The sequence below is a fragment of the Phycodurus eques genome, chromosome 18 (assembly GCF_024500275.1).
Source record: "Phycodurus eques isolate BA_2022a chromosome 18, UOR_Pequ_1.1, whole genome shotgun sequence".
Lineage (NCBI taxonomy): Eukaryota > Metazoa > Chordata > Actinopteri > Syngnathiformes > Syngnathidae > Phycodurus > Phycodurus eques.
Genome location: NC_084542.1, coordinates 9,721,491 through 9,733,492, shown reverse-complemented (window position 1 = coordinate 9,733,492; position 12,002 = coordinate 9,721,491). Strand labels below are relative to the sequence as shown.

Genomic DNA, 12,002 nt, shown 5'->3' with positions numbered 1-12,002 from the left:
TCATTGTCTTTGGGGGTAGTCGGCACAAACTAAGAAGGAGAATTTACCATAAAGGCTTTGTTGGTGTAGAAATCAGTTTTCCCGCTGGCTGCTTTGACTTTGTGTGTCAACATGGCTCAATAGTTGTTCCCTCAATTGCAGGCTTGCCCTAATAAAACAGCACATTTGAACATGTGAGTTATTCAACAATGCACTCAGTAAGTCTTTATTCTGATTCAAAAGTTTGTAGCAGATTAGCTATGCTCAAGGCCATTTTTTCTTGATTTTCCAAAGGCTAGCTACGAGGAAAATATCATTCAAATTGTGTCGATGCCCTCCACCCAGCATTTTCTAATCTCCTCCGCCTCGCAATGCTTTATGTTGGTGCACCATGAAAATAAGTAAATGTGTGCAATTGCTGCCTGCCGAGGAAGCAGTGAGACGTACGGTCATTACATTAGCTGTGTTATTTTCTGGCTGGTATGAGGGCCGCATGCAAACATGGCGTGCGTCACAGTTCGTCTAGCGTGACGGCGGGTGCCGACTGTCATGTCCCAGCATTCGTTCACCCGCCACACACAGGAACACACACACATACCTACACACGCCCACGCACACACGCACTGTGGTACTTGAAAGGGGTGGCAAGATTGCCTTCGGGATGGAGTCATCTCATCTTGTTGCTCCCTTGTGTGCCTCGACTTTGCATGCAGTATGCTCACGTGAAGAATTGAGGCCCATGGGAGTGGCAGCCTATTGGGTTGTACAAAAAAATACATAAAAAATAAATTTAAAAAAAAACGGTCCTAAAAAATGTAGCTGCTTTCCTCGTGTTAAATTGTAAATACCTGTAGACAGTGATGTATCACTCGCTCTTGCGGCTCGAATATTTTCGTCCTAATTCCCACAAAATGTAAATGCCAGTTACAACTTTATTTTTGTAATTACAGCTTTATTTTTGTTACTACAGTAGTGCCTTTAGATATGAGGCTGATTCATTATTGTAATAACAAAGCAGATTCTTCTGGTGTGTGCAACTTGGCTACTGGGGGCAGTCATGCAGACACAAACAAAGATGAGTTTCACAACTACTGTGACTCAATGAGATGCAGTAATATCACTTTTTTTCCCCACAGAGGATAAAGACTATGCCTGTGAGTATTTTATATTGTCTGCCCTGCACCGTTTGTGTTCAAATATCATTTTCTTAAAATGTTATTACACCACCACAAAGATGCTATTTGTGAGCCTTTCCCATTATGTGTTAGCATTAAGCTAGTCAACAACATGCAATTCTCTCCATTTTAGGTTTAGTGTGTCCAGTAAACTAACTCAAAAAGCTTGATTCCTCTTTTTGAAGAATTGTTCACAATCTGCCAACTGCTGCTTGTTGTGAAGTGAGTTGAGTACACTGCAACCATAAGGTGCTCATATTTCAAATTTTTGCTTGTAAGTCAAAGCAGCAAATTGGGTCACTCATATCTCAAGGCACCACTATTCCTCTAACCCAATGTCTGACTTAACATGTATTAGGTATTTGCCAGTAGAGTAAATCCAAGAAGTAGCCAAAGTAGCATCAAATCACCTATGTGATAATATATATCTCAAATATATGATAATAAAAAATACAATAAAAAAATAATCAACCACACTACCAATGGCTCCCACAATTTTGGATGACGCAACATGTCTTTGCCAAGTCAAGAATTATGTTAATTGCATATCTGTGTCGAAACAACCAGACTACTGGCTCGACTGCCCAAGAAAAACGAGCGCTTTGGAGTTTTTCATTACATTGTGGAAAAAAATAGATCATTTACCATACCTGACATTAGATATTATCATGAAAAACACAGGATTCTCAATCCGCTTTACAGTTCCTCAAACCTTTCAGCTACCCAATTGCTTCGGTCCCCACCCCCAATGCTCCAACCATGCTCATTCCGGGCAACCGTTATCAGGGGGCGAAAGTTGCTCGGCACAACAAGCAGACTAAGCTAGCGGAGCACAGAGCTGCTGGAGTCAGATATTTCCCTCCGGAGGCCGATAAGAGCGGCACCGTGGACAAGTATCAGATAGCCAGGCGGTGATACAGATGTCGGCTCGCTCTATAATCCAACTTTATTGCAACAATACATCAGGAGTTCACCGATAGCGCCGTATTCCAACCGACGGTGGTCCCGTGAAGATGAATTTTCTACAACAGCCATAAGAGCAAGCCAAGGCAATTTGTCATTGCCATTTATCACCTACAGTGAACAAAGCAAGCACACTTCGCCTCATCTGAAGAACTGTGCGAGCGAGAGTCATCTTTTCATTACCTCAAAGTGATGTGATATAATATTCATCCATTTCTTGACAGCAAGAGTGAGAACAACAGATTAAGGAATACTTTGTGCTTTAACAGGTTTAAGTCTGTTTTAATACCTTTGAACTGTGTAGGGGAGGTAAAACTATTTTTCGAAACTTTTTCTATGCTCTCACTAGTAGGTCCGGAATGTATATCCCCCCACGTTGAATGAGGATTCAGTGCATATGTATATATATATATATATATATATATATATATATATATATATATATATATATATATATATATATATATATATATATATATATATATATATATTTTTTTTTTTTTTTTTTTTTTTTTAAAGTCAGCATTATTTCTATTCCCGTTTGTCTTGGAAGAAAACTTATGCAGATGAAAAAGATAAAACCTCAGTTTAGATAAAAGTTCAGCTATATGCTCGCACTCACTGGCACCAAAAAACAGTGACAGTGAAATATTAAATTCTAAAAGGTAAATTCTAAATGAAACGAAATGTCCAAATTAAAGGTTGACAACCGCTGCCTTTCCTCACTTGTCATTTAGGAATAGCACAAGGGACAAGTGATGAGTTCGTCTCCAACTGGGTGCTCTGAGCATGTTAGTGACCATTCATCACAAAGAAAATCAGCGCATCGTTTGTCTTACTTTTCGGTAGACGATCATGTTGGGAGAGTCGTCGTCGGAGTCCACGATGCTCAAGGACCTCATGGACAGTAGCGGTCGGGTCGGAGGCGTCCGGACGTCCTCTTTCAGGTCTTCGACCTCTTCATCGGCATCCATGGACCCACAAGAGCTCAGCTGCTCCTCACTCGGCTGCTCTTCTTCTTCTTCTTGCTGCTCCTGCTGTTGTTGTTTTGGTGCCTCAGCCATCTCCTCGCGTCCTGTCAGTCCTCCTTGCCCGTGTTACGTTATCCTGTCTTCTTTCAAAGCGTCTCTCTCTCTCGTCCTTACCCTTATTGTCCCCCCATCAGGATTCAGCTGCTGCTGAAATAAGAGCAAAAGGGATGAATCAGACACTATTTTTTATTAATTGTTGTTTTTGTGAGCCCTTTACAGGCCAAGGAACCTCAGCTTTTCATCGAAAGGTAATTACCATCATGTTATACTACAGAAGTTTTGGTATAAATTAAATCAAAAATGTTGACATAATGTATATATTTTATATTTTAGAGTTTGAAAACACCATATTAATGTACTGCGATCATTCTATGAGGTCACAATTTTGAATTTCGATGAAATTCAGTAAAAAAGTGGTCGCAAGCCAACGCAAGGCACATATAGGCAAACAATTATTCACACTCACGTTGTACTTTGTAAGGAACAGACTCGCCTCACACAACCATCTGACAAGACACCGGGGATGAAAGCAACAGATTGGACGAGACACACGGCCGACGACGGAGTTCATGGTGGCACAGGTGACGCTAATAATGACACAAAAAGGTGGTGGGCAAGGAACGGCTGGAAAGTGACAGACAATGTGCACACAGACAGACGCAAGATATTCCTCAACGCACCTAATTTAATATTAAACACAGTAACAATCACCGGCTTGTTTGTCAAATTGAAAAGATATCAACCCATGTTCGACCTTTAAATTTGAATTGAAAAGTAAGTAGAGATTGGACTTTAAAGTCACAATAGTATGAAATATTTAACAATTGTGGTGTCACGAGAGGGAAACTAGGGCAGGATGAATCCACTGACATGTAATGTCCCACAAAAAAAAGTTTCTTTCCTTATATTTAAAACAACCAGTGGTACTGAAACAAAAGTGTCCATTAAAATTAAATGTTTAACTTAAAATTGTCCAAATCCTTTGAATTTCAGCCTGTCAACAGTAAATCTATTCAGATTTATGTCATCGTCCATGCAAGCAGACTGATTAGCTTTTGTGTTTCATCAAAATAAGACATTTGCAAACATCTGCTTTTACTTTGGAAAACAATGATCAACATTTTTCACTATTTTCTGACAAGTTACAGACCGAACCTGTAACTAAATCAGAATCAATTCATGGAAAAAAAATACTATTGGAACCTATTATGAAAATAATTATTTGTAGCCGTGGTATGAATAACCTGTAACTGCACTGTAGCAACTTCAAATGAGCTTATCAAACTAGTAGCCTTTTGCATTAATCAGTACCAACGAAGTATCTCTCAGTTTTAAAACGGTTGACGAGTACACCATCACTCACTCTCGTGTTATATGGCTTAATTGTTGTTTATGTATTTTGTAATCATTAAACAATACCAAATAAACAGCAATGATCAGTTGATAAACCAATTGAAAAAAATATTTAGCTGTAAACATTAATGGAAATAGTTGATGCAGCATAAGCGATATAGTAAACAGATGGCTGAACATGTTTTCTTATATACTTTTTTTTTTTATTGAGCCATGATTTGCACCACTTAAAAAAAATAAGCAGCATTCATTAGAATAACATGAAGTGTTGTCTGTGTGCCTTTTTTCCAAATTCACAAAACAAAGCAATAGATTAATGCCGCAAATATTACTGCAAGAACCGAAGCTGCTACAGTATATGCTGTATCAATATAGTACGTAGACACTGTACTATCGTTTTATTTAGGTTTTGATGAGAAATTAATGACTGTCGCACTGGTGGGCGGCGCCAAACACAAAGCGTTGCACTTTCCTGAAACAACGTCTGATGTGCGTGCATGTCCGTGTGTGTGCGCCTGCATGCGTGTATGTGTGTCTCAATAATGTGGTTTTAATGGTTTTTTTGTCCATGACTATCAGGGATTTAGTTCCAAGTCAACTGGTTCTTAAGGTCAATACTCCTATCAGACAGATGTTTGCGCATCAGTGAGCTTGTGAAACGATATACACTTGCTGCGATATTAGGTGCACCTGCACAATCTGAAGTGGGATGCACTAATACACAGTTTTAAAATGTGAGGGGCCCCACACATGAGGAAGGGAAAAAAAAAAAAAAATAATAAAAAAAAATAAAAAAAAGAGTCATGTGTGCGTGTGTATTGCTATTATAGTGTGTGGTGTATCCAGACACACCTCAGCACACCACGCACAAAACGATGCCTGGGACTGGCTATTGTTTCATTCCACATCACAATCACAGAGTAAGTGGCTCAGCCAAAAGGATTTGCAAATGTAGATATTGGACCAGACATTTACAATAGACGGCTTTGACCATTTTCAAGCAAATTAGGGTGGAACAATCAGTCTTATCGCACCCCACACCGCAGAATAATCGCTCAAGATAATCTTTTAGAGCAGTGACTCTCAGCTGCTAGTGGTAATCGGGCACACTCGAGTGGTACGCGAAAGTGGTACACGCCCAAGTACAGTTCAGTTGTATTTCACTTTTTATAACAATTTTCCTCTATTTAGGCACATTGTGCCTAAATACAGAAAAAATTTAAATATAAACTGTACATAATGTGACAATGACCTACTACTAGACCTATTACGCTACTGTATTGTAACGTTGGTCATGATGGACGACTGTTTTAGAGACCTATTGTTAGCATGATTGCATAATTGCGTTAATCATTTTTAACATACTGTCGCAATAACAATAGAAAACACCAATGTGCTTGCTTAATATGTTTTTTCTTTATGTACGTGTAGATTCTCGGTCATCCCGGTCAAGCTAATCGTAGCCACTGGACTCTTCTTGCGTGACTTGGCCATCATGATACTAGGCCACCAGTATGAAAATCGGACACTTGCTTACTTTAAGATTGTAAGTCTTTAGTATGTTTGCACTGCACTCCGCTTTATAAGATCCAATACCAAAGGTAGCAAACACAATAATGGGTGTACCATCTCTTTAACAGGTATTTAAAAATCCCTGAATGGATGGGCTGAAACACACAAAGTGACAGTAGCAGTGTTGTGTGTCTGGAATCATAGATGTGGCGTTGGATTAATTGCGCCAACATATTCTCTATCTGCATGGATTTGCACGCAAATGAAATGTTCAGGTACTTGTGTCAAGGTTGTGTTGTTGCATTAATTGCTGTAAAGCAACACTATACTGTGGCTTCAGGGTGCAGCCTGAGGAGAGTAGCAAATCATCACAACCTTCCAAAGATGGTTCATAGTCATGTTCAAAGATTTCACCTTTAGACTTTGGCCCAATATGAGGGTGATTTGTCACCATGACAATTGAAGGATTTTATGTGGAGATGAATGGCTCATTTCATCATTTTTTTATTTGCATTCAAGCAGGTTATAGTTCCGCCATATCCTCCAACCTCCGAGTGCACTCTGAGATGAAAGTTTCTGGGGAACAACCTTCCTATTTCCCACCAGCGGCTGTGATGACTTGATGACAAGCTTGACACTTTCATACTTTTTTTGTTGTGGACCTATTTCCACATTGCAACACTAACTAAAGCAGGGTACATGCAAACAAACAGATTTATATCATCTGTTACGGATTTCTTAAATCTGAGAGACCCCATACATGACTCGAGAGGACCAACTCAGCCTTACCACACGCACAAAAAGTATCTCCATAGACAATCGCAAGTTCTCTCCCGCAAACCAAATATATGGCGTAGTACCAAGACTGGCCTGTGAGAGGCAGCATGGTGCCACCGGGCATCCAGAATGCCAGGTAAGAAAGAAAAAAGCACTACAGTAGTAGAAAAAGAAAGAGAAGCTTAGGTTCACGTCAGTTTCTGCATGTGTAAACCTTTAGTAATCCTGTCTCTTACTCTCTCCTCAACATTAGTCGGTGGTCTCTCCATTCTCTGAGGATCACTTCATAAATACACAGAGCCACTAGCTGCAGCCTAAATGAGATTTTCTGACACACACATACATACATACATATACGGAACGACCCCATTCAAGCATGTTATTGGCGTAAACGATCAGTCAATATAGTCTGTCACAGTGAGTACACCCTATTTGAACATTTTCACTTAGGGGTGTTGTCACTTTTGTTACCAGCGGATTAGTTGAGTTATTTTGAAAGTACAGTTCATTTAGATTTCACATTGTAGCAAAGTGTCATTTCTTCAGTGTTGAACATATTAACCAAAATGTGCAGGGTGTACTCACTCTTATGACACATTTCGTTTACTTAGGCAACACAACTATGCAGGTGTCAAGTCACAATCTAACACACACACAAAAATGCAAGCATTCAAAGAAAATATAGTCTGCAATTAAAGCACTTCATGATGCTAGCTGCTCTCTTCGTTTTTATGATGGTTGGCCGAACGGTATAATCTAACATGTTAACACACAAATGTAAGTGCATAACTTCATTTACTTGGGTAATACAATCGTGCAGGAGTCGAGTCTCTTCTGACAAAAACACACACACCTTGATGCAGAACACTTGACCAAGCATCTTGTGAGTTTAAATCCCAGGTGACAACTAAACATCTGGTACCAGCACACTGCGTGCGCGCACACATACGCACACACAGAATTAATAACAGGCAGTGTGTCACTTCCAAGTTAACAGACAAGATAATTATTCGCATGATGAAAGAACATAGAAACACATTCCAGTCGGTCATCTCCTTCTCACCTCTATGGTCTCTTTTTCCTCCTCCTCTTCTTCTTCTTCTTCTCTGTCTCGTGTAGCTCACATAATATAAACAGCTTCACAGACACAGGCGCGTGCACTGCACTGAGAGAGAGAGGAAGCGAGCGGGAAAATGGGAGAGCAATGGGGGGGGAGTAGAGAGAGCGAGAGATAGAGAGAGAGAGAGAGAGAGAGAGAGAGAGAGAGAGAGGCATGTGTCAGAAAGCAGCAAGTTTGAGGGAGACAAAGTACAAAGTGAGCTAGAGAGAGACAGAGTGAGATACAGAAACACAGAGTGAGAGACTCACACACGCAAGCACACGCACAAAGTTTGCACTATATATTCTTCTCTGTCCAACCCTGACAGGAAGACCAGCAGAAGATCAAAGCACAAGCTGAGCATGCAGCCACAGAACATTTGTGCAATGTTGGTTCCTGTCCAATGGGCTGCATCTGCCCGAGGGGGAGTCTTTTCCCGAAGATCTGGCACGCCCAGAGTTTTCGAGGGTGTTCACCAGTGCATCTGTTATGAGGCCGTTTGTCAGTCAGAGTCACGACCCCTCTGCTTGGAACGACAGCAGAGGAAAGCCGAACGGCACCTTCCACCGCTTCTACCACTCGATGTGGATGTTTCCTGATGGGGGGTGTTGTATAACCGCTCACCTGGACAATGGGACCTGTGTTTCCATCAGCCCGATAAGACGGCCACGGTGGAACGGAAGGGGAGATATAGATTTCAGGGCCATCTTCCCGGAGACTGAAGATGAGGACGGGAGGGGTGGGCTACGCCTGACGGCCACGAGACCAACGGGAACGCCAAGGCTGAAGAGCGTATGATCGTCGTGGAAGACGAAGGGGATGAGGTGATTGGGGCCTTTCCGCCTGTGCTTCCACCGAACCCTCCCCCTGCTCCTGATCCAGAGGAGGCCCCAGAGCCAGCTCTCGTCTTAGAACCTACGCCCGACCCTGCACCGGCCTGCTCGTCCACTTGACGATTTGACCCGGTGTCGGCCACGGTAAATGCCGAGTATGATCCTGATGTTGGGATCTCGGATTCCTTTATGGTGTTATTTATTGCCTGACGCTTCCCCTTACTCTCGGTTTGAGGGCCCTGGACCTGAGTCCGAGGAGGGGGTGTCGAGTGTTGGCATAAGGTAATGAATGGTGCATTTGACTGATGGTACAAAATGTGCCTAAATTGTTGATCGGATACAGGCCCCAAAAACTATTCTGAAATGTCCATCAGATGGAGCCACAATAGAATTCCATCAGGTCCATGACATGTCTTTTACACAGACATGCCAAGAAAGTGCTGGCTCAATGCATATTAGCAGCATATAACCGTATCATCTTTTTTTGGCAGCATAATACATATGACTTCCATTCATAATAACTAAGTGTTAGTTATTGGTTGGCCACACAACAATGAGTGAGATGGATGATGAAGTGACAAGACCTTTTCATTGTACAAGTGGGTGTTCGCAATGAAATGTTGTTCCATGATCAAATTATGTCATGTTGTATGTTTTCAATGATGTCTGATGTTATGATGATGATACACTGTATTAAATGTAGTGATCAGGTACGAGCTGTCCTCCAGATTTGAAAAGGAGAAAGGGTTGGGTGACAAGTTCCGTTAAACTAAGTCGTCTCCATGACAACACAGGAAATGTGCTGTGCGCTGATAACAGACACTCAGGGAAGTGGGCTAAGGTCCTCTGCTCTTATGAGGAAGTGAAGGCATTTGCTCTTAAACTTTACCTAATATAGATTTCAACGAGGGCAAAACAGCCCCAGCTGGCTCTGTAACGCCCTTGGCATAGGCAGTCTTATCAAAGCGGAATACTTCAGATTTTTAATGCTCTTTGGAAAACGTCGGTTAGCAGCAGATGTTGCGTTAGAAGTTCTGATGTTCTCATTCTGTCTTTGTGTAAGACGCAAGATGATAAGAGATGGGGCTTCTGAAAGACAGTTTGAAAAACCTCTGACAAAAATTAGCGAAAGAAAAGAAATACTGCAAAACTTTAGGGAGCGAGCCCTTCAACATCAAACTAAACCCTTTCCTAATCTTTCTACAAATTTTAAGAAGAAGCTCGTCGAAGCGATGTCCGATCTGATCAATCGAATATTCCTTTGGAATGAGATTTTATTTTTATCATGTTTTGGATTTTTACATTTTGGACTGTTTCCATATGTCATGGAATGAAACTTTGAATGGAACCACCTTTTTTCTTGGACTTATGTTTTTGGTTCATTTTGGTTTTCATCTCAAAGGATCGGCTTGAAATGTTTCATCTCATTTATGAGTAGATGTTTCACATACAGTTCCTTTTTGTGAATATTTTTATTTTCATGATTTGATGCTTATGCCCTTGCTGAATTCTATTCATTAAAAAGCCTTTTTTCTGATTATAGAAAAATGTCCCTTTTATTTTAAGACTGATTGGCACTGTGTTAACCATATTGGAAGATATAATAACACTTTACCAACATAGCCTATAAACATTTTGACTCCTATTCTTGAAAGATTATTTCAGCGATAACATACATTGATAACAGGTCCTGACTGTCATATAAAGACCGTCTAATAATCCTAGGTCAGTAACAAGTGCAAAATATCATTTAGAGAGGGAGCAGTTTTAAAGAACCGTGGTTAGGTCTTCGCCACACATCAGCTCAGGTTACTCGGTCGAGGTGTGGGCTAACTTAAGCGGGGCCGACGCTTCATAGGCGGCTGTTAGAACCTAGGCGAATCTTTCAAACAGTAGCTTAAGCAAGCCCCTCGTTGCCGTTTAGAGTCCATTGCGTAATACGCGAGGACAACGGGAATTTTAACCCTTTAAACGAAGAGCCGGTCAGGACTCCCTTTATACCATAGGTGCAAGGGAGCCTGGGTTAAGCGAGATCTGACACACCCTATACGGCCTATGGCAGAGATGGGCAACTGGTGACAATTGGAGTGGCCCCTCAATTAATTTTAGGGAGGGGGGGGGGGAACATTTAGAATTTTTTTTTGTGTGTGTTCTTGATCTACTCTATATGCAGCAGCACCTAATTCTCCACAACATTACTCTGACAGACTCAGCAACATCACACTTAACCGTGTCTTTTTTTTTTTTTTTTTTTTTAACCCCCTCTCATTTTTGTAGTGTTCAAATGGCAAAAAGTAGACAGCAATAAGCTGACAAATCAATAACTCACACTTAGCGGTCAACTGTCGTTCGCTACTACTGTAATGGACCACTCTAGCCTAACACACATACATGCACACTAACACGCAATGTTGTCTACTCATGGATGCAAACAAGAGCCACTACTACATTATTGAGCAAGAGTAAACAGGAAGCGGAGATCCCAGATGATTCAGGTGCACGTTGGAAATTGGCGAGGCGCCGATCCTAGTTTTCACGCAAACACACAACCAGACTACTCAGCTGGTCAACACATGAATTAAACTGAAGTGGGAGTGCCCCAAGTCACCCAAGTCAGCATCCTCCATTCATTAGGGGCCCAGACGCACTATTTCGTCAACCATCAGAGCCATGGGATCAAGTGCTACGATGCAGTTGAAAATGTTCCTCTCCAGTCTGTAACTGCCGAAAAAAATAGAGGTGCCATGTCTGCCACCTTCATTGTCCCCAAAAATTGATCACTGCCGTTTATATTCATCAACCAGAATCCAACCGTTTACTGCCACCGACGTTAATATTCCTCAAGTATGTTTATAACGGGTAATCTTGGACGACGGTCTCACCCAGAATGTCGGTGAAATTCAAGTTTGTAAACCGCTGTAATGATGAACCGATTGCTTGAGTTAGCGCCGTTGCATCACTTTGGACTTGAGATCAGCACAGCTTTTGAACAGAAGATAAAGATTCGGCGGTGAATGTCAACCTGACACATCAATGAGTAAAGTACAAAAGAGAAATGCCAACATGCTGGGAGTTGGATGACTTTAGGCCCCTCCCATTCAGAGAGAGTAGGTATGGTATGAACAGAGTATGTGTTGTGGTAGATATAGTAGAAAGTATGCGTCATGATCGTGAGAAAAGATGAAAAATTATTTTGAGGGGGGCTTAAGATTTTAGGGGGCTTCAGCCACTGGTTTGTATCAGGCTATACATGCAGGCAGCGTTCCACCTTGATACTACC

The 12,002-nt window shown here is 41.4% G+C and overlaps 1 protein-coding gene across 4 annotated transcripts in view; it reads right to left on the bottom strand.

Annotated features, from left to right (window-relative positions):
* rgs6 (regulator of G protein signaling 6) overlaps positions 1–8,258 on the bottom strand; it is a 67,442-nt gene extending 59,184 nt beyond the window's left edge. Inside the window, exons 1-4 of one of the 4 annotated variants that reach the window (XM_061704866.1) lie at positions 2,957–3,041; positions 828–876; positions 604–732; positions 48–148 (exon numbers count right to left, since the gene is read on the bottom strand). In XM_061704866.1, coding sequence (XP_061560850.1) covers positions 48–113 — 66 coding nt within the window. In that variant the 5' untranslated portion in view covers positions 114–148; positions 604–732; positions 828–876; positions 2,957–3,041. Of the gene's footprint in view, positions 1–47; positions 158–603; positions 733–827; positions 877–2,956; positions 3,296–7,853 lie in introns of those variants that run through there. The other 3 variants (XM_061704864.1, XM_061704865.1, XM_061704867.1) reach the window with 3 other exon arrangements.
* Positions 8,259–12,002: the final 3,744 nt, after the last annotated feature.